Source organism: Rhinolophus sinicus, chromosome 18 (genome assembly GCF_057876585.1).
Source record: "Rhinolophus sinicus isolate RSI-liver-muscle chromosome 18, RSI-T2T, whole genome shotgun sequence".
Classification (NCBI taxonomy): Eukaryota; Metazoa; Chordata; class Mammalia; order Chiroptera; family Rhinolophidae; genus Rhinolophus; species Rhinolophus sinicus.
In genome coordinates, this window is record NC_142518.1 from 74021373 (window position 1) to 74045145 (window position 23773).

Here is a 23773-nt window from a genome sequence, read left to right on the forward strand (position 1 = left end):
TCTTTATATTCTTTATTCGGTGTGGATTCTTTTTGTTATTGTCAATGAGATTTTAAACTGAACCCTCTCTCTTCAGGGGAATATGGGCTTAAATTTCCAGGGACCCAAGGGTGAAAAGGTGAGTAAAGAAAAAAGATGATTACTCGACCTCATGTCTTCTCCATTTATAGTCATTTGAACTTGTCTTTTTGCTTCTTGTAACTGACTTTCCTTACATGTTATGTTGTTTTCTGTGTAAATTATGAAATATCACTTTCTTACTTTATCTTGCAAACAGGGTGATCAAGGTCTTCAGGGCCCTCCTGGGCCACCTGGGCAGATCAGTGAACAGAAAAGGCCAATTGATGTAGAGTTTCAGAAAGGAGATCAGGTGAGAATGTAGAGAGGAAATCAATGGACATCTTGCTATGAAAGTGGCATTCCATTGAAATGCATCATAAGCTGGAATATGGTTACATGTGAAGGTATTTTTAAAATAACAAAGATTTCAGATAATCAATTGTTTAAAGATCTTTAAATTTTACCATTAAAATGTACAATTACATTTTCGTATATTTACAAAGTAGTAAAACCATCAGTACAATTTAATGTCAGTGCCTTCTCATCACCCCCCTCCAAAATTCCATTCCTATTAGTTGTCACACTCCATTTCTCTCCAAACTCTCCAGCCATAGGCAACCACTAATCTACTTTTTGTCTCTGTAGATTTGCTTATTCTGGACATTTGAAATCACACAATATGTGGTATTCTGCACCTGGATTTTTTTACTTAGTATGTTTTCAAATTCATCCGTGTTGTAGCATGTATCAGTACTTCATTCCTTTTTATGGCTGAATACTGTTCCTTTGTGTGTATATGACATATTTTGTTTATCAATTTATCAGTTGATGGACATTTAGATCATTTCCATGTTTGGCTATTATGAATAATGCATTCACATATAAAATTAGGTCAGGTAAGGTCAATTATCATTGTCTTAGATGACTATGTACTCCACATTTCACTGATATGCAAGGAGAAAGATGGTGTCACTCTGTAATCCCTTGCTGTGTTTAGAAATAGCTATCTGATACATTGTTTCTACTAGAGTAGATGAGGGGATCAAAAATATCTTTCATAGTATAGTGGCACACCCATTAAAAGAGTGCATGCATTGTTGTTTTACTTAAATGCTAATAAAAAAGTTAAAAATAAAGGACAACTGGTATTGAAACGTTACCATTAATATGGATTGTGCCATTTAATTCTCTGCCAAAATGTATGTGTCTTATACAGCCCCCAAATCTCCTAGTTTAAAAACTTTTGCTTTTCATAAAATATTTTATAATAATAAAATCATTAATACACTCTTTTTAAATGTTAGCTTGTTATTTACATTGAAACTTGGCTTATACTTACACTAGAAATTAACAGATGTGAGCAAAGATTTTACCTAGCAGACTTCAACTTTGAATAAAAAACATTTGGTTATCTTTGGTTATACTACTTGAGTCTATAGTTCTTCTTATTAAAAGCATTCCTAGCTAGCTGTAGTATTAAAAGTATTGGTATTTCTTCTCCCCTACTAGGGACTTCCTGGTGACCCGGGGCCTCCTGGACCTCCAGGAATGCGTGGTCCTCCAGTGAGTACCTAAAATTCTTTAGCATCATTTAATGTAAGTTGATGTTGATACATAGTACTCCATGAACCTACTAAAATTACTTTTGTGTGTACAGGGTCTTCCAGGTGGTGTGAAAGGTGAGAAAGGGGAGCAAGGAGAGCCTGGCAAAAGAGTAAGTGTTATGACTACTAATACTCTTTGCAAAAATTTTTATGTGTGTTTGGGTGTGTGGGTGTGTGTCTGTAATTCTTTCCCCTTTAATCCTACTTTCATTGCCTCAAAATGTCACAATTGAATAAAGTATTTTTTTATTTGTTATAATATTGAAGTCTAAAAAGTCTACTTAATATAGGCAAAGGCAGGGATAAAGGTTATTATATTCTTTAACCTCATACTTCCTAAATAACAATTTTATATTCTTGCATTTGAATCCTATAGGGTAAACCAGGTAAAGATGGAGAGAATGGCCAACCAGGAATTCCGGTGAGTAAAGTCCATTCACCACCAAAAAAAAAAAAAAGAAAAAAAAAAGAAAAAGAAAAAGGCAAAATTGAGAAGCAGGATAGCAAAGACGCTTGGATTTGGAACTAGTTGAAATGAATGGAAATTACCCTTTCTTTCACTTTTGAATATGAATTTGAAATTCCTGTTTTTTAAGTAAGATTTTTAAGTCCGATTTATCGTGGTATAATTTGTGTACAGTAAAATCAACCATTATAGGTGTACAGTTCTGTGTGTTTTGACACATGTATACAGTTGTGTAACCAACTCCATAATCAAAAACAGTTCCATCACCTTCAAAATTTCCTTCATACTCTTTTTTTGTAGTCATCCCCTCCCCACCTACCCAAAGCATCTGGCAACAATTTATCTGTTTTCTATCCTACAATATTGCCTATTCCAGATTATCATATAAATGGAGTCATATTGTATATAGCTTTTTGAGTCAGGATTATTTTACATAGCATAATATATTGTACTGCATATCAGTAGTTCATTCATTTTTGTTGCTGAGTAGTATTTTATCGTATGGGTGTACCAAGGTTTGTTTTATCCATTTACCCATTGAAGGATATTTTGGTTGTTTCTGGTTTGGGCCATTATGAATAAAATTGGTAAAAACATTCACTTGCAATTTTGTACAAACATAAGGTTTTTTCAGTAAAAGTTTTGACATATAATTCTAATTACTACCAAAAAAGAGGAAAAATATAAACGTGAGTCCAGGAATATTATTTCAAGCAGCCTCAATGTTGAAGAGTATCCACAGTAGATATTAGAAGAGGTTTTCAAAGACAGATAGAAACTTTGACATTTGGAGAGCATTTCGAAGGTAAAGGAGTATTTTTAACAAGACTAGAAGTTGGAAGTAATAAAAATCACATATGTTGGTTTACAGGTAATTTTGCCAAATAGGCGTTCCTCAGCTTATAAACTAGATTCACAAATGGCTTAAACATATGAAATGGTATAAGAGGAAGTAAATTCAGGGCATCAGTTCCTGGCTTTTTTGGAACAATTGGTCTTTATTTCATGATTTAGGCAGCCATGATGTTCAACAATTTGCCTTTGATTGTTTTTTACAGATATCCCTAGGGAAAGGTTGTTCTCTGGACTGGGAGAACTCAAGTCAGGTTAAACAAAGATAGTCTTGCTAGTGGGGTCTTTTGGGGGAACACCAGACAAGTGAAATAATGACACTTCTCTGGGAATGGGGCTTTGAAGAAGCTCCAAACCAGTTCTTTCCCTTCCAGTTGCTGCCAGGATCCTGTTTTTAACCTAGATTGTGTGTTGTTGGTTTTCAAGGCTACTGCGGAGCTGAAGAGGGGTGATGGGCATAGAGCAAGTTAAAATGCCACAATTCATTTCACAAAGCTTTGTGTTCAATTCTCAAAGCTTTGTGTTCTTACCAAGATTCAGCCATTATTTTTCAATAAGTGCTTCCTGGATTACTGCAAATCTTTGTTTAATTTCTAGAGTTCTGGAAAGGTTGACTCTGGCCATTTTTACCAGTGTTCTTATTGCTTTTATGGAGGAGAGAATTTGGGAAGGTCTTTACTCCACCATATTTGCTGATGTCACTCTGTCCTCTATGTTTTAAAGGGTTTGCCTGGTGATCCTGGTTACCCTGGTGAACCAGGAAGGGTTGGAGAAAAGGTAAGAATTTTAATACTTTGAAATGGCTGGTTTTATTCTAGTTAACATAATCCTTTTCTCTCCTGAGGTTGAGTTATAAATGAAAAGTTTCTAAATAACTAGCTTTTATATTCAAATCATACTTTCTTTAGCCATCTTTTGGTGTTGCCCCTTTTTCTTTTATACCATTTCCTCTGAATTTTCACTCATTGTCCTAAGTCACAGTCCATGTAGTAGAAGTACATGAAGAATTGTTTAATTTCAGCATTTCCATTGTGAAAAGTTGGTGCCTTTACTTTGAACATATATCGACAAAGCTTCTGTTCTTCAGAAAGAGGAGTTAGCACTGTTTTAGTGAGGTCCTCCTACTAAAAAGGCTTATAGCTGTGAATTCAGAATGTGTTTACTAAACATTTCCATTCTCTATGCAATTACTGTCTAGAAGTCTATGGCTAATTTATTGTAGGTTTTTTAGTTGTTTTTTGTTTGTTTGTTTGTTTGTTTGTTTGTTTTATTTGGCTATGCAATCTGACTGAAGTCATTTATTCAGTTGCCTGTTTTAAAAGTGCTTTTGAAAGAGTGTATGAAGCACACGATTCCCCTATTTATAGCAGATCACAAAATAACTAGTTTTCCATTCTTTCTGGTCTCTGACTGCTTTGTATGAAAACCAAAACTGAAAAGCTTTGTTTTGCAGGCAAGGAGGGAAAGGTGTTACAAACTTGAATGGACCCAGAAGGCACATATTTTAATGGTGGTTTATCTGTAAACTAGATCTAAGTTATCTCTTGGCTTAAGAGGCACAGCGTGAATAAAGGAAGATATAAAAACCCAGAGAATAAGATTGTTTTTCAAGTATTTAGTAAAGTTATAGGACAGAGTAACTCCTTGAACTAAAAGGAGATTATAAATAGATGAAATGTTTCTATGAACAAGTCTAGAATGAGAATAGAGGTGTGAGAGACATCTATCCTTGGGTCTTGGCCAGTAGAGTAACAGTTGAATACTATGTTCTTCATGCTGTTGTAGCTACTGGTTAAGGGTAATAGTGCTGTCTGAATTTTTTTCTATTAGATTCTAACAGCAAACCCACAAAAGCAATTAGGACTTATTAGCTATTCCTGTTGATAGTTAAGTCCATCAGCTCTAATATATCTGTCAGTAATGGAAATGGGACTAAATTTATGCCCTTGACAAGTTTTATGAAAAGGAACATGACTAAATATAAAGAAATGTAATGATTTTAACTGCTTCTGTTTTTATTCAGCATCTTCTTTATAAAATATTTATAGTTTCCTAGAAAATAGGAATCTTAAAAATCAATGGATGTTGCAGCTAGAAATACCTTAGAATCCTGGTCTATGTATAAGACAGAGAAGATAATTTAATTGGTAAAGATCATATAGCTAGTAAATCTGAGAAAACATCACGCGTTCTCATGCTTAGATCAGTACTGTTTCATTTACCTCATGTTGTATTTTTCTTGAATGTATTTTATTATGGATTTCTGGGTCTTTATGAAACTTAGTTATGTGTTATGTTTTTGAGGAAATTGATGTTTTCATGTGATTTTTACCAACCGATTTTAAAATTGTTTTGAACAGGGCCAAAAAGGTGACATTGGCCCAAATGGCCCTCCTGGACTTGTAAGTTTTTTTTAGTCTCCATTTATCAAATTTATTAATGCATTTTCATTTTTGTGCCTTAATTATATACGCTGTCAATTTTCCTAGTAGAACACAAAATTCCAAGTCATTATCACCTTCTACTGGCTTAAAAGTCTTTACATCTGAAGACTTCAGTGATGTTGACCTCAAAGTCTTTCTATCGTTCTGCCTGTGTATTCTCCATAGCTAAGATCCAAAATTACATTGGGTTATTTTGCATCATGATTGCCAAATCATTTCTCAAGTAACCAGCAGGTGGTGCAAGTGTTGCTTACAAAGTTTCTAAAAAAGAAACTGCTGGGGAATTAGGGATTGTTGGTTCATTCCCCTGTAGGGCTGAGGAAAGACGGATGGATTTGGTCTTAATAGGTTTTCTAAATTTGTGATTGTCTGAGTCATACCTCTTTTTGACCCTGAGTGTGTGCTTCTAGGGGCTCTGTATAACAAATGTATGAAACTGCTCTATGAAAGAATAATGGGGAGGGGGGGGGGTTACAGATTTTCTGTCAAGTTTGCATTCACCATAAAATTTAAGTCAAATATATTTCTAATCTTAAAGAATAAAATATTATTGCTGCAATTTGACAGATTGGTTTTCCTTTGAAATTTGGTACGACTCTTGACTTTAGATTGCATTAAAGCTGCAAGGTACAAGTGCCATGACCTATATGTCCAAATATTAATTCCTTTTTGTCCATAGTGAATCCCAGATATTGATACTTAGTACATTACTAAATGTAATGAGGATCTACTTAAAAAAGATCTTAGATAATTTTTATCCACTTTCATTTTAAAATCAGAATTTTAGTTCTCTAAGAATTAATTTCTTTATAAAATGAGATGATAAGATTTTGATGAATAGCACAAGAAATGGAAATGGAAATTTTGAAAGTACTTTCTTATCCAGCAGCTCACTTTCCCTTTTTAACTACTATCCCGATTCTAGGTCCCAAAACTTTCAGTCTCCTTCTTTTGTTTGAATATATCATATATACAATAGATGAAAAAAATCACACTTTGCCAGTAGGTGTTGATTTGTACCTTAGACTAACAGTTTCTTGAATCTAAAGCTTATTTACCTTTATAGCTCTATGAGATTAATTGCTTTATATTTAGATTATTTAGTATGAAATCCTTTAGGCTCTGAGATTCTAAGAAGACAGAGAGAAAAGGAATGATTAGTTTGTTGATTTTAGTCAATAAAGCTTTCCCAGAAGACATCAGTTCTCTCTCTCTCTCTCTCTCTCTCTCTCTCTCTCTCTCTCTCTCTCTCTCTCTAGAATAAGAAATTAATGTGGGTTGATAAAGGGAAAGTTTGGAGGAGGCATTATTGATGTTTGAAATGGTATATTCAAAACAAGCAAGAATGTGCAAGATGCATGAAGTTGTTATAATCAGATAGACCACACTCTCCTAAAAATTCATTGCTAGAAATAACAGGAGATGAAAAGGGTGAGAGAGGTATTAGATGTGAGAAGTTACCTGACAGAGTCCAGGGATAAAAGTAGCATCAGACATACCATGTTTCCCCAAAAATAAGACCTAGCCGGACAATCAGCTCTAATGCATCTTTTGGAGCAACAATTGATATAAGACCCAGTCTTATTTTACTATAATATAAGACCAGGTCATGATATAATATAATATAATATAATATAATATAATATAATATAATATAATATAACATAACATAATAATACAATATGACTGGGTATAATATAATTAATGTAATGTAATATAATACTGGGTATAATATAATGCTGTGTCTTATATTCATTTTTGCTCCAAAAGATGCATTAGAGCTGATTGTCTGGCTAGGTCTTATTTTGGGGGAAATATGGTAGTAGAAAGTAGTGAACAATTTTGAGTCCTTAAACACAGAAAAATTGGTTTTTGAGAAAGCATATCCTAGTAGTAAAATTAGATTCAAGGGGACAAATTCAGAGCTGCTTCTGTTAGTCCAAGTGTGAGGTGAGGATAGTAGCTGTAGTAATAGAAAAGAAGAGAGCAAATAGAGTCATTTTCAGCAAAGAATGATCAGGCCTAGGTGATTGGTGTGAATTGAATGTGAATTATAAGATAAGATATATCTAAAATAATTATAGCTCTGTAATCCTGGAGCTCAGGAGAGTGGTAATATTAATACTGGTATTGGAAATTTTCTAATCAGTTAAAGGATAGGCGTGATCTAGAATGTGATTCATAATCTATGCAGTAGTCTTAATGATTTTGCCTCTGAACATTTTGTGAAAAGGATGGCATTGCAATAATATATAACTGCTAGGTTATTTTCAGGAGAACAAGATTCTTCCTCTTTGAGTTCCTTTATTATATTCTTTTATAATAAAGGTAATTCCTAGGCCTGGGACTGGTGTAACAGTAGGAGAAAAAGGAAACATTGGGTTACCTGGCTTGCCTGGAGAAAAAGGAGAGCGAGGATTTCCTGGACTACAGGGTCTACCTGGCCTTCCTGGACCTCCAGGTAAAAGGGATTGTGCTAATGTCCTTGTGTTTATAGCATCTTTACTAATCCACATATACAATATTATCATATTAGTTCCAGGGTGAACATGGCAGGTAGTAGAAGACATGAGTATTTTTTTCAATGGAAACTTCTCAACTCTTACTATAGCCTTTCTCAACAAATTCCTCACTGTACTTAAAAAAAAAAAAGTCAAATCATTTGAATAATACCCTTTTACTTTAAAAATCCTATTTCTACTTTTTATTATTAATCACAGCAAACATTTCTTTGATTCAAAAATTATTCATTGTACTTTTCATACTGTTATGGAAGCGAGTGCTGTTCTAATAATACTTAGTTTTGTAAGATTTCCTGTATAAAAATAATAAACAGCACTATCCACTTAGAATTCTAGAAACATCTACCTAGAAATCTCCATGGTGGTTTTGCTGTGAAATAAATGCTTAGGGCTCAATACTGAGTTTTATATCATTCCCTTGTTGAAGATACACAGTATAGTAGAGCACTTCTAATTTTGGCCATTAATTTGGCACTGCCCTGGTCTAACATATTTATTTGGGTGTTCTCTGAAATGAGGTGATAGTATGGATTTATGTAAAATTTGAAAAAGCATCTGATGACAGTACCTGGCACATACATGTTTAATAAGTTATGGTTCCTTTCCTTTTTAAAATATTTGGCTAATGAAAAATTAACATGATGAGATTAGTGGCACTCAATGATCCTCTGAAAAAGAAAGATAGATAATAAATGAGGTTCCATTTTTGTTCTAACTAAGTATGCACTTCAGATTTCTAATTTCAGGATAGTGGACTAAACACATACTGTGCCTGGAAAATTGAGATAAGGAATTCTCTCAGGATGCAGCAAAAAAGTTAAAGAGTTAGATAGTATGAAAGAAAAGTTAAAAGACATAAAGGATGAATCTTGAAGTTCCAAAATACACCATGAAGGAATTCAAAGAGAGGAGAATGGAACAAGAGGCAATATTTGAAAAATTAATGACTGAGAACTTGTATATATTAAAAAAAGACACAAGTCCCTGTGAAAAGGCATGTGGATTATTAAGCAAGAGTAAAATAATAATAATACAACAATACATAACTAGACACGTTGTAGGGATATTTTAGAATTTAAGGATAAAAAGAAACTTAAAACTTGTCTGAGAGCAAAGATCATGTACAAAGCAATGAGAGTTAGAAGAAGATAATGTAGCACATTTTCAAAGTGATAAGGAAAAATAACTATGAATTGGGGATTCCATATTACCTCAAACTATCATCCTAGTGTAAATGTAGGATACTTAGAAAGTTCACCACCTCCAGAACTTCTGTGAAATAGTCACTGGAGGTTTTAATCCAGGAAGAAGGAAATGAATTCAGGATGATATTGGGGTGGGGGTGGATGTGACACAAGAACCAGTGGTTAGGAAAGATATTAGTAAAGTCTATTAAGTCTAGAATAACTATTAATCATAAAAAAATAGCAGAGGTATTTTAAGTAACAAGATGGAAATATAATTGTTCACATTATTAACATTGGATGTGGTGGTGCAGAGAATGGGGGAAGTCAATGATAAGGTTTTTTTGGTCTTGTTAGAGGGCAAGAATATAAATATTATTAACTCTGTAAGTTTTTAGAAAATACATGTCTACATGCATAGCTTAAAATTTTAGCAGTAACCACTAGAGAAGAATGGAAATAAAATGCATGACTTACACATCAGTTAAGGGGGAAAAATGACCTCAAATTTTGATCTACATAATACAAGTTAAGATTGGGATAAAATAGACATTAATAAACCTGGGTAAATAGAAAATAAAATATGTGATGACAAGAAGTTAAAAATACATCAATAACTCCAATACATTTGAAAAGACTGATTAAAAGAGAAAAACTAAAATAAAATTGGAATAAAAACATTTATATACTGTACATAATAATAGTCATATCTGAAGTAAAAGGACATAGCAAATTTGAAAATAAAGCAATGGAAAGATGTTAGGCAACTGCTATCAAAAAGAAAGCTGGTTTAGAAATTAGTGTGAAGTATAGTATGAAATAGAATTCAGTGCAAAAAATGCATTAAAGGGACAGAGGCACTTCATATGAATAGACAAACTGTACCACAATAATATAAAAATCTTGAAATTTTATGCATCTGACAATATGACTTTAAATATATAAAGTGAAAACTGATAAACTACAAAAGATAAATAATCAGATCCCTAACATGTCAAGTAGGTGAAAAATAAATAAGGATTTAAATGATTTGAACAACATAATAAAACTGTAGAATGGGGGAGAGCAACAACCTATTTGCAGCAGAGAATATACATTCTTTTCATACATGAAACTTTTATAGAAATTGACTAAATTAGATCAAAAAAAAATTTTTAATTACATGTAAGTCATAATCTGTGACCACACTGAAATAAAGTTAGAAATTAACAACAGAAAGCACCAAATATCTTTACATTTGTATATTAAAATGCACATTTATAAATAACTCTAGAGATAAACAGGAAGTAGAAATGGAAATGGGAACCTACTGAATGCTAAACAACTTCATATCAAACTTTATTAAATATAGCCAAAGAGGTACCCTTAATTTATCACAAAATTAGAGATACTAAAAATAAATGAGCTAAGTTGGAAAAAAAAAGGAAAGAAATCAAGTGCAAACAAAATAAAAGGAAAAACTTGATAAAAGTCAAAATAAAAATACGTTCAAGATAAAGGCAAGAGAAGGCACAAATAAAATCAGTAAAGAAAAAAGCTTATTGCCATAAATATAATTTAAATTTTAAATTACAAGACATCTGTAAAACTATATTTGAAATTCTAGATGAAATACACATTTCTCATAAAGCAGAAAAATATAAATTACTAAAACTGTCCTGAGAAAGGAGGAAACCGAAGTAGATAAATTATCATAGAAGATTTTGAAATGATACAGATCTCTATGAAAACATTGGTTTTATGGGTGGTTTTATAGAATTTTGTGGATGAATCCTACCAAGTTGTTAAGCATATAATCCTCACATTTTACATGCTATTTCACAGCATTTAAAAAAACCCAGGAAATTCAATTTAATAGCATTGATACCAAACCACCAAGGAGATAACACTAGAAATAACTATAATTCCATCTCGCTTATAAACATAGAAGCAACAATACTAAATAAAATATTATCAAATCAATCTAGACATATTTTAAGTAGTATATTATGACCAAGTAGTTTTTACCCTAACGTTGTATGGATAGTTCAACATTACTGTAATGAACTACATTGACAGATTAAAAGAGAAAAGCCAATAGGTGGAGAGACAACAGTCAATACAATTCAGTATCCATTCATTTTAACAGGAAAAAAATCTTTAAGATTAAAAGGCAACTACCTTCACTTGATGAAACTATTTGATACATGAAGTACAGGACTGTAGAGGAAATATCATACTTTGTGGTGAAACACCAGGAGCATTCTCATTCAAGTCAAAAATACAATAAAGATACTCAGAGTCACCAATACTGTTTGTCCTTATACTGGTGATCACAGTCTATGCACTAAATCTGGAAGAAAAAAGAGGTGTAAGGATGGAAAAAATATATAAAAAACACCACAAATTTTTGGTTATCCACAACCCATACATTTACCTACTCAGAAAGCCTAAAATAATCAAGTGGCAAATTACTAGAACTTAGAATGTTTGCAAGGCGGCCAGATATGAGTTGCATACTTAAATAATTTGCCTTCTACACCAGCAATAAAGAATTAAACATATAAGAGAAAAAATCCAGTTAACAATAGTAATAGCAATAAAATTCACAATAGTAATCCCATTAACCCATGAATAAACCCAACACAAGATGTATAAGACCTCTTTGCAGAATTTTATAAAATATTAAATATAAATGAATAAATAAATGGAGAGATACACTTAATTATTACTTAATGTAAGAACTCAATATTATAAACAGGCAATTCTACCAAAATTTAATCTTTAAATTCAAATTAATCTAATTGAAAATTCTAGTGATTTTCTTTTTAATGAAACTAACAAGCTGATTCTAAAATTCATTTAGACCAATAAATTTGTAAGTGTAGTGAAGATGATTTTTAAAAAGACCAAAGGTGGGTATATTTTCCTTACCAGTTTTGAAAAGATTATAAAGCTGTAGTAATGAAAAAGTGTGTTAATGGTGCAGGAATAGATAGTGGGACAGAAGACTGTCCAGAAACAGAGACATGGAAACTTTGAAATCCCTGTTTTTCCCTTGCTAAAGGCTTTCTAGTATTCCTGAGATTAAAAGATCATAGTATCAAAAAAGGATGGGTAGAGAGTTATTAGTATATTTTCAAAAGTAGTAAAGCTACCTTTAATTATTCTTTCTTACACAGACTGGTACTTACAGTATTTGAAAATTTTTATCCTTTTTCCAGATGTTGATTTTCACAGAAAACAGTAAGAACATAATTGGCATTATACATTAAAGGGAGATCTTACCAATACTTAATGTCTTGTTGAGAACCGAAGTAATATCTCTAAAATAAGATCACTTTTGATTAATGGGTATTTTTTTTTATCTTAGGGACTGCATTTATGGGTCCTCCTGGCCCCCCTGGTTTTCCTGGAGAAAGGGGCCAAAAAGGTGATGAAGGTCCACCTGGAATTTCCATTCCCGGATCTCCTGGACTTGATGGACAGCCGGGGTCTCCTGGCCTTCCAGGGCCTCCTGGCCCTCCAGGCCCTTACATCCCTCCTAGTAAGCTATACTTTTGTCCTGTTAAATTCCATTGTTTTTATTTTGTTTTCATTTATAAGTGAATCTAACTGAAGGTTGACATCATTCTTTGTGTTTCTGATATCAAAGAGTTTCTACTGTGGCTACTATTTTTGATATTTGGTGGTTCTTCGATATTTAAATTTGCTCTTCCAATTCTCACCAGCATTATATCTTCCTTTTCCTTATAGGTAGTTGTATTACTGCAGAGATGTAACTGAAATAGTTCTTTTTTTTCTAGCCTGTCAGGCTTCCTTTTTTTTTTTTTTTAGTCTTCTGGCTATTTCACAGCAATTAGCTTGCTATCGTTTTTTTAATGTTATCTCAGGTGGTGACATATGTGAAGCAGGCCCTCCAGGCCCTCCAGGATCTCCAGGTGATAGAGGACTCCAAGGAGAACAAGGAGTAAAAGGTTTGATCCCCATATTTATTCCTTCATTATTTCAAATCATTAGCAAAATTCCCTATATCCTCCACCCTACCTCAGCCACTCACTACCATGGTAATACCCCAAGACCATTTCATTATCAATAGGGCACACTTCCATAATCTTGATTTCATGAGTCCCATTTTCTGACCACTGTCTACTATCTTTTTAGCTAACTATCTCTAATAACCTAACTCTAACATTTCTTTAACCTCAATGAAACCTACTAACTTTGAATATCCCTCAACCTTTTGGTGTTTTTTCTTCCCTGTTAACCTAGCTTAAATTCAATGATTAATCATTGTAATCAATCCCATGCATAAACCCTTCACTCTTTTACTCTCCACTCCCTCGTTGTACTCAACCTGGAACAAAAAGATAGCCCTGGTTATTCCAAATTACCATCTCTTCTGAGCCTGTACCTACTCTTCTCTCTTCATTCTTCTTATACCTCTTCTTCCATTCTCATTTTATTTTATTTTTAAGATTTTTTTATTACAACATAGTCATCATACAAAATATTATTTTCAGGTGAACACCACAGTTATTCAACATTTATATACCAAAAGAAGTGTTCACCATGATAAGTCCAGCAACCATCTAACACCGTGCCATGCTATCACAATATTTTTGACTATATCCCCCATGTTGTATATTACATTCCCATGACTTATTTATGTTTTATACCTGGAAATTTGGACCTCTTTTTCCCCTTCACCTTTCCCCCTTTTTAAAATTTTTCAATTACAGTTGACATTCAATATTATTTTATATTAATTTCAGGTGTACAGCATAGTGGTTAGACATTTATATAATGTAAGAAGTGATCCCCCTGACTAGTCTAGTATGCACCTGGCACTATCTATAGTTATTACCATATTATTAACTATATTCTCTATGCTTTACTTTACATCCCCATGACTATTTTGTAACTATAATTTGTACTTCTTGGTGCCTTTATCTTTTTCACCCTGCCCCCAATCCCCTTCACATCTATCATCCCGAGAAATCTAGTACCCGTCTGACACCATATATAGTTATTACAGTATTATCGACCATATTCCTTGTGCTAGAGCCTACATCCCCATGACTATTTTGTAATAACCAATCTGTACTTCTTAATCCCTTCCCTATTTTTACCCACTCCCTAATGCCCCTCCCATCTGGCAACCATCAATGTGTTCTTTGTATCTATGAGTTTGTTTTTGTTTTGTTTGTTAATTTTGTGCTTAGATTCCACATATAAGTGAAATCACATTGCATCAGTCTTTCTCTGTCTCACATACTCCACTCAGCACACTACCCTCCAGGTCCATCCATGCCACCTCAGGTAGCAAGAACCATTCCCTTCCCTGGCTGAGCAGTATTCCACTGTATATATTTACCACCTCCTCTTTAATCCATTCATCCATCCACAGACACCAAGGATGCCTCCAATTCTTGGCCATTGTAAACAATGCTGCAATGAACATATGGACACACAAGTCCCTTCAAAGCAGTGTTTTGGGATAAATATCCAGAAGTGGGATTACTGGATCCTTCTTTATCTCTTGTTATAGACTTTGTTTTAAAGTCTGTTTTTTCTGGTATAAGTATTGCTAACTCAGCTGTTTTGTTTTTTCATTTCCATATTCATGAAATACCTTTATCTATCTCTTTACTTTCAGTCCGTGTGTGTCTTTCAATCTGAAGTGAGTCTCTTGTCAGCAGCATATGTAAGGGTTTTGTTTTCTTATCCATTGAACCATGCTATCTTTTAATATTTAATCCATTTACATTTAATGTAATTGTTGATAGATACATAGTTATTGCCATTTTTTTATCATTTATATTTTTTATCTTTTGTTTGGTCTTGATCTTCCTGTAAAAATTGTAATACTGGTTTGCTGGTGATGAACTCCTTTCAATTCTAAACCACAGCTTTGCTAGGTAGAGTAATCTTTGTTGTAGGTCCTTGCTTTTCATCACTTTGAATATTTCCTCCCCATGCCTTCTGGCCTGTAAAGTTTCTGTTGAGAAATCAGCTGACAGTTTTATGAGAGCTCCCTTGTAGTTAACTAGCTGCTTTTCTCTTGCTGCTTCTCAGATTCTCTCTCTCTCTCTCTCTCTCTTTTTAATTTATTGGTGTGACAATTGTTAGTAAAATTACCCCAGTCAGAATGGCTATCATCAACAAGAGAAACAGTAACAAGTGTTGGAGAGGCTGTGGAGAAAAAGGAACCCTCATACACTGTTGGTGGGAATGCAGACTGGTGCAGCCGTTATGGAAGGCAGTGTGGAGGTTCCTCAAAAAATTACGAATAGAATTACCATGTGACCCAACAATCCCTCTCCTGGGTATCTACCCAAAAAATCTGAAAAAATCTGAAAACAGATTCTCTTTTTGTCTTTAATGTTTGGTGTAATTATGATGTGTCTTGGTATGGGCATCTTTGGGTTCATCTTGTTTGGGACTCTGCACTTCCTGGGCTTGTATATCTGTTTCCTTTGCCAGGTTAGGGAGTTTTCTGTCATTTCTTTAAATAGGTTTACAAATCCTTGCCCTTTCTCTTCTCCTTCTGGTACCCCTATGAAGCAAACGTTGTTACACTTGATGTTGTCCCAGAGTCCCCTTAAACTATCCTCATTTTTTTTTTATTCTTTTTCCTTTGTGCCATTTTGATTGGGTGTTTTCTTCTCTCTTCTCTTTCAAATCTGATTCAATCCTTTGCTTCATCTAATCTGTTGATTCCCTCTAATGTATTATTCATTTCATTTATTATATACTTTATTTCTGACTGGTTCTTTTTTATGCTTTTATTACCGTTTTTATGTTTCCTATCTCTTTGTTGAAGTTCTCCCTGAAATCACTGAGCATCCTTAAAACCAGTCTGCATCTGGTAGATTGCTTGTATCCATTTTTGTTTAGTTCTTTTTCTAGAGCTTTGTTCTGTTCTATTTGGGATGTATTTATTTGTCTCCCCATTTTCACTGCCTCCCTGTTTGTTTCTATATATTAGGTATGGCTGATATGTCTCCTGGTCTCAGTAGAGTGGCCTTATATAGTAGGTGTCCTATGGGACCAAGTGGCACCGTGTCTATGGTCACTTGAGCTGAGGCTCCAGCTGTGTGCCTTGTGTGGGTTTTGTGTGCCCTCCTGTTGTAATTGAGCTTTGGTTGTTTGCACATCAGTGGGAGGGTTGGCCCTCAGGCTGATTGGTTGTGAGTACTGACCATGACGACAGTGGAGGACCTGTTGTGCAGGCACTGTCCCTATGGAGCAGGATTTGCTTTAGTAAGGCTCTGGTGCCTGCCCAGTCTGCCTTTTGGGTTTTTAGTCCTATCAGGTGGTTGGGTGATACCCTGGATCAATCTGAAGTTAGCCACCAGGCAGGGCAGCCCAGGGGCCTTCCGCAAATGATCCCGCAGCAGGCCAAGTTCAGCTACAGCCTGTACGCTGCGCAGGGCACCTGACGTGAGCCACAAAGCAATGCACAGCTGGCCGCCACCCCTGCTGGGCTTGAAGTTGCCTTGAGAGGCCAAGCCAGTAACCCAGTTCAGCTTCCGCTAGTGCCAGGCTTGGTGCTACTCAGCAAGAGATATAAGACACACCAAAACCAGATGCTGCTTGTTTGGGTTTTGTGAGCCTATGAGAGACTTTAGCAAAGTCCACAGCATGAGCCAAGACAGGCAGTTTATATGGAAAAGCCACTGGAAATGGCTTGGGTGGACCAAAAGTTGGGTGTGGTGGGGTCTCAGGGAATTCCCAGGGCAGGACAGATGAATGATGTTAGCTAAGTTGATGGAAACTCAGATATGGCAACTGCCTGCCTCTGCAGGCTGAGAGCGGGGAGAGCTCGACAAAGAAACAATGGATTCTGCCAGCACTTCTCTCTGGGAGAAAGATGCCCCTCCAGCCCTTGCCCTGGAGCTAGACAATTTATTTCTTGTTCGTATTCGAGCTGCTGCCCCAGCTCTGGAGCTCAGAGTGAGTGAGTCTGTCAGCAAGCAAGTCCATGCATGTGCCCTTTAAGAGGATTGCATGGGACTCTAGCCACCCTCTGTCTCACTCAGCCATGATCTCTGCTGATTTTCACAGCCAGAAGTTATGGCGACTTCTCTCCCAAACACTGGAACCATGGGCTAAGGAGCCTGGTATAGGGCTGATACGTCTTCTTCCACAGGGGGTACTTCCGGAGCCATGATATCCCTCTCTGTTTTTAACTGCCATACATGGGTATGGGACCAGCCCCATTCTGCATATCCCACCAGTCTGGAAGTAGCTTCTACTGCTTGTTCTTAGTTATAGGACTTCTGTTAAGCTAGATTTCAGGTGATTCTCAATGATGGTTGTTCTTTAGTTTAGTTGTAATTTTGATGTGGTCGTGAAATTAGGCAAGCACTGTATTTACCTACTCCACCATCTTGACCAGAGATGTTCCATTCTCATTTTAAAATTCTGAGTTTGCTTCCTCCTTCACTGACCAATTGAAGCAGTAACAAGAGAACTTTCATAGATTGCCACCATGACATTTACGCACCTACTTGCATCTATGCTCATATATTCTGCCATCCTGCCTATCATTGTTAATACACCTATCTAAAGCCAAGTCCTCTACTTGTACAATAGATTCCATTCCCTGTTGTCTCCCCAGGGATTTTGTTCTATGAATTCTTGCATTTCCCACGTCATCAATTTTTTGCTTTACAGCATCATTCCCAGCAACATACAGATATGCTTTTTTTTTACCTGTCTAAAAAACACTTTATAATAATTCCACTTCTCTTGCCAGATACTGCTCTATTCCTCTGCTCCCACATACAGTAGAACACCTCAAGAATCTTCTAGTCACTGTCTCTAGATACTCTCCTCTCATTTTCTCTTAAACATACTCCAATAAGGATTTTACTCCTCCCCGCCACACCACTCAATAGATGCTACTTTTGTCAAAGTCACCAGCAGCCTATACATTGCTAATCCAAATGTCAAGTCTCTGTCCTTTTACTTGATTTTTCCATTCTTTAATCACTTTCCTCTCTTCGTTTTCAGTACATTACATATCCTGTTTCTCTTCATCCCTCCTTGGAACATTACACACACACACACACACACACACACACACACGTATTTATATACACACAGTCCTGTTTAACTACCACCTAAATCAATATGTAGAACTTTTTCCAGTACTCTTGAAGACTCTCCTGCCCTCTAGTCAGCACTCTAAAAGGTAATCACTATTTTATCCTCTATCATACATTAGTTTTCTTAATCTTGAACTTTGTATAAATGAAACCATACAGTATAGGTTCTTTTGTGTCTGGTTTCTTTTGTTCGATATTATATCTATGCAATATATACTTGTTTTTGTTTGTAGTAGTTTCTTTTTTCACTGCTCTTTGGTAGTCCATTGTACAAATGCGAAGGTGTGACAATTAAGTGCGCGAACTCATCCTAGATAAATGGCTACATACTTCATTGCTGAATATCACTCCAGTCACCTTAGAAGTACTCCCCTTGGGAAGCTATGCACAGATGCCAGCACCTAGTCCACCCTTCAGAGCAATTTTGGAACTCTTTCTGGAATGGCCATCAGAGCTGTCATCATATTACCCTTGATGTCCTGAATGTCATCAAAATGTCTTCCTTTCAATATTTCCTTTATCTTCATGTAAAGAAGGAAGTCATTGGGGGCCAGATCAGGTGAGTAGGGAGGGTGTTCCAACACAGTTATTTGTTTACTGGCTAAAAACCTCACAGACAATGCCATGTGAGCTGGTGCATTGTCATGATGCAAGAGCCATGAATTGTTGGCAAAAAGTTCAGGTTGTTTTCGTCTTTTGCAGGCAGCCTTTTCAGCACTTCTAAATGGTAAACTTGATTAACTGTTTGTCCAATTGTTACAAATCCATAATGAATAATCACTTTAATATAAAAAAAAGGTTAGCAACATCGTTGCAACAAGTTCGCAAAATTAATTGGCAGACCTTGTAAACCTAAATATTCCAATGATAACAGACATTTGGTCTGTGCCTATTATAAATAAAGCTGCTATGAACATTCTTATATACATATACTTTTTATAGGACACGAGCATTCTTTTCTGTTGTGTATATGCCTGGGAATGGAATTGCTGGGTGATAGGATAGGTGTAGGTTTTGTTCCCATAGATATCACTGAACCATTTTTCAAAGTGCTTTTAATTTTCATTTTCCTGATGATTTATTGATGCTTTGCCTCATTCCTTATATTATGTATATTCTCCTTGTTAAGTGTTGTTGTTTTTTCCTCTTTTAAATTGGGTTGTTGGATAAGTGCATCACAGCTATCTTCTCCCATTCTGTGACTTGCTTTTTTACTCCTCTTTCCTTGAATAGAAATTATTAATGTAAAAAAAATCCAATTATTAATGCTGTCTTGTATTGTTAGTGCTGTTTCTGTCCTGTTGTAGAATATTTGTTTACCCCAAGGACCTGACAGTATTCTTCTGTTTTCTTCTAGAAATTTTACAATTTTCCCTTTCACATTTGTTATTAAATTTATTGGGGTGACATTGGTTAGTAAAATTATATAGGTTTCAAGTGTACATTTCTATAATACATCACCATTTTTGACCCCCTTTTCCCTAGTCTACTACCCCTCCTCCCACTTACCATCTGGTAACTACTAAACTATTGTCTATGTCTGAGGTTTTATTTCTTTGTTTGCCCTGTTCTTTTGTTGCTTTCAGTTTTATATCCCACGTATGAGTGAAGTCACATGGTTCTATACTTTTTCTGTCTGATTTATTTCACTTAGCGTAATAATCACAAGATCCATCCATGTATTGTAAATGGCAGTATTTTATCTTTTTTATGGCAGACTAGTGTTCCATTATATATATTTACCACACCTTCCTACCCAATCATCTATCAAAGGACACTTCGGTTGTTTCCATGTCTTGGCCACCATGAATAATGCTGCAATGAACATTGGAGCACATGTATCTTTACGGATAAATGTTTTCAGATTTCTTGAGTAGATACCCAGGAGAGGGATTGCTGGGTCATATGGTAATTCTATTCGTAATTTTTTGAGGAACCTCCACACTGCCTTCCATAGCGGCTGCACTAGTCTGCATTCCCACCAACAGTGTATGAGGGATCCTTTTTCTCCACAGCCTCTCCAACACTTGTTATTATTTGTCTTGTTGATGACAGCCATGCTGAATGGGGTGAGGTGATAACTCATTGTGGTTTTTTATTTGCATTTCTCTGATGATTAGTGATGTTGAACATTTTTTCATATATCTGTTGACCATTTGTATATCTTCTTAGGAGAATTGTCTGTTCCGATCCTCTGCACATTTCTTAATTGGATTTTTTTATTGTTTAATTGTTGAGCTATATGAATTCTTTATGTATTTTAGATATTAGCCCTTCATTGGAGGTGTTCTTCATGAATATCTTTGCCATTCGGTTGGTTGTCTCTTTGTTCTGTTGATAGTTTCTTTTGCTGTGCACAAGCTTTTCTTAGTTTGATGTAGTCCCATTCATTTATTTTTGCTTTTACTTCCCTTACCTTTGAGGTAAAAAAAAATAAAACCCTCTTTGAACCCAAGGTTTACAAGTTTAGCACCTATGCTTTCTTATATACAATTTATTGTTTCAGGTTTTATGTTTAGGACTTTAGTCTATTTTGAGTTAATTTTGGTACATGGTGACAGATAGCAGTTTAAGTTTCAATCTTTTGCATGTGGCTTTCCAATTTTCCCAGCGGCATTTATTGAAGAGGCTTTCTTTTCTCCATTGTATATTTTTGGCTCCTTTGTCAAAAATTATCTGTTCAAATTTATGTGGGTGTATTTCTGGGATTTCAGTTCTATTCCATTGGTCTATGTGTCTGTTTTTCTGCCAATACCATGCTATTTTGATTATTATTGCCCTGTAGTACAAGCTAAAGTCAAGGAGGATGATACCACCAGCCCTGTTCTTCATTCTTAAGGATTAGTTTGGTTATTCAAGGTCTTTTGTGATTCCATACAAATCTAAAGATTTTTTTGTTCGATTTCTTTTTAAAATGCCATTGGGATTTTGATGGGTATTGCATTAAATCTGCATATTGCTTTGGATAATACAGCTGTTTTAACTATGTTGAGTCTTCAAATCCTTGAGCACAGAATGTCTTTCCATTTCTTTGTGTCTTCTTCAGTTTCTTTTAAAAATGCCTTACAGTTTTCAGTTCACTGGTCCTTCACATCCTTTGTTAAGTTTATTCCTAGGTGTTTCATTTTTCTTGCAGTTGCAAAAGGAATTTTTTTTTCATTTCTTTTTCTGAAAATTCATTGTTAGTATATAGGGCTGCAATCGATTTTTGTACATTGATTTTGTATCCATCAACTTTACTGTATTTTTTCATTGTTTCTAATAGTTTTATGGTGGACTCTTTTGGGTTTTCTATATAAAGGATCATGTCGTCTGCAAAAAGTGACAATTTAACTTCTTCATTCCCAATTTGGATGCCTTTTATTTCTTTCTCTTGCCTGAATGCTCTGGCAAGGACTTCCAACACTATGTTGAAAAGCAGAGGTGATAGGGGACAGCCCTGTTGTGTTCCTGAATTTAGAGCAAAGGGCTTTCGTTTTTCACCATTAAATGTGATATTAGCTGAGGGCTCGTCATATACAATCTTTATTATATTGAGGTACTTTCCTTCTATACACATTTTATTAAGTGTTTTAATCATAAATCCATGTTGTATCTGATCTGCTCAAATACTGTTTCTGCATCTATTGATAAAATTATATGATCTTTTTTCTTTTATTTCGTTTATGTGATATATCACATTGATGGATTTGTGTATGTTGAACCATCATTGTGCCCCTGGAATGAACCCCACTTGATCGTGATGTATAATCTTTCTAATGTATCCAATTTTCTAAAATTTTGTTTAGGATTTTTGCATCGGTATTCATCAGAGATATTGGTCTGTGGTTTTCTTATTTTGTGTTGTCCTTACCAGGTTTTGGTGTCAGGGTAATTTTGGCCTCATAAAATGAGTTAGGGAGTACTGTCTCTTCTTCAAATTTTTGGAAGAGTTTGAGCAGGATTGGTATTAGATCCTCTTTGAAGGTTTGGTAGAATTCACTAGTGAAGCCTTCTGGTCCCGGATTTTTGCTTTTGGGAAGGCTTTGGATGACTGATTTAATTTCGTTACTGGTGATCAGTCTGTTTAGATTTTCCAGTTCTTCATGGTTCAGCGTAGGAAGGCTATATATTTCTAAGAACTTGTCCATTTCTTCTAGGTTATTGACTTTGGTTCTCTATTTCTGTAGTTCTGCTCTGAAATTTGTTATTTCCTTTCTTCTGCTGACCTTTGGTTTGGCTTGTTCTTCTTTTTCTAGTTCTTTAAGGTGTAACATGAGGTTATTTACTTGTGATTTTTCTTGTTTCTTGAGTTAGGCCTGTAATGATACAAATTTCCCTCTTAAAACTGCTTTCGCTGCATTCCAAAATTTTTGTAGGATGTATTTTCATTGTCATTTGTTTCTATGTAACTTTTGATCTCTCCTCTAATTTCTTCTTTGACCCAGTCGTTCTTTAAAATTATGTTGTTTAATCTCCATGTATTTGTGTTTTTTCCTGCTTTCTTTTTGCAGTCAATATCCAATTTTAAAGGCTTGTGATCAGAGAATAGGCTTGCTATGATTTCAATGTTCTTAAATTTGCTGAGGCTGATTTTATGTCCCAATATATGGTCTATCCTTGAGAATGTTCCATGTACACTAGAGAAGAATGTATAGTCTGATGTTTTAGGATAAAGTGCTCTATATATGTCAATTATGTCCATTTCATCTAATGTGTTATTTCCGGCTGCTATTCCATTATTTATTTTCTGTTTGGATGATCTATCCATAGCTGCCAATGATGTATTTAAGTCCTGTAGTATAATTGTGTTTTGGTCAATTTCTCCCTTTAGTTCTGTAAGTAGTTGCTTGGTATATTTCGGTGCTCCCTGATTGGGGGCATAAATATTGATGACTGTTATGTCTTCTTGTTGTACAGTCCCCGTCACCATTATGAAATATCCATCTTTGTCTCTTGTTATCTTTTTCACCTTGAAGTCTGTTTCATCTGATATCTTTATGGCTACACTTGATTTTCTCTGGGTACCATTTGCTTGGAGTGTCCATTTCCACCCTTTCACTTTGAGTCTATGCTTGTCCTTGTAGCTGATATGTGTCTCTTGGAGACAGCATATGGTTGGGTTTAGTTTTTTGATCCAATCTGCTACTCTGTGCCTTTTTATTGGTGAGTTCAGTCCATTTACGTTTAGGGTGATTATTAATATGTGAGGATTTCCTGTCATTCTATCTTTAGTTTTCTGGTAAGGCTGTGTCTCCATTGTTTCTTTGCCTTTTTGTTGTTGTCTATTATTTCTGTGTGGTGGTATTCTATGATGTTTCCCTCTGTTTCTTCTTTTATTACAGTATATATTTTAGTTCTGGATTTTTTTTTAGTGGTTACCCTTAAGTTTATGTAAAAGAAATGTTGATATTTAGAGTATTCCATTTTCTTCAGCACACTTACTTTCTCCATTCCCATATTCTGGTTCAGGCCTTTGCTGTTCCCCTTTTTATGTTTTGGTTGCCACAAATTGTCTGTGTTGAAGGTGGTTGAATAGCCTCCTTTAGTATTTCTTGTATTGCAGG

The 23773-nt window shown here is 35.0% G+C and overlaps 1 protein-coding gene across 3 annotated transcripts in view; it reads left to right on the forward strand.

Annotated features, from left to right (window-relative positions):
* The window catches only part of COL4A5 (collagen type IV alpha 5 chain), a 307204-nt gene that overhangs the window by 171873 nt on the left and 111558 nt on the right, over positions 1-23773 (forward strand). For all 3 annotated transcript variants that reach the window (XM_074323263.2, XM_074323259.2, XM_074323260.2), the window contains 10 exons: positions 77-118; positions 278-370; positions 1570-1623; positions 1718-1774; positions 2041-2085; positions 3706-3759; positions 5343-5384; positions 7755-7887; positions 12485-12658; positions 13005-13088. In XM_074323263.2, coding sequence (XP_074179364.1) covers positions 77-118; positions 278-370; positions 1570-1623; positions 1718-1774; positions 2041-2085; positions 3706-3759; positions 5343-5384; positions 7755-7887; positions 12485-12658; positions 13005-13088 — 778 coding nt within the window. The remainder of the gene's footprint in view (positions 1-76; positions 119-277; positions 371-1569; positions 1624-1717; positions 1775-2040; positions 2086-3705; positions 3760-5342; positions 5385-7754; positions 7888-12484; positions 12659-13004; positions 13089-23773) is intronic.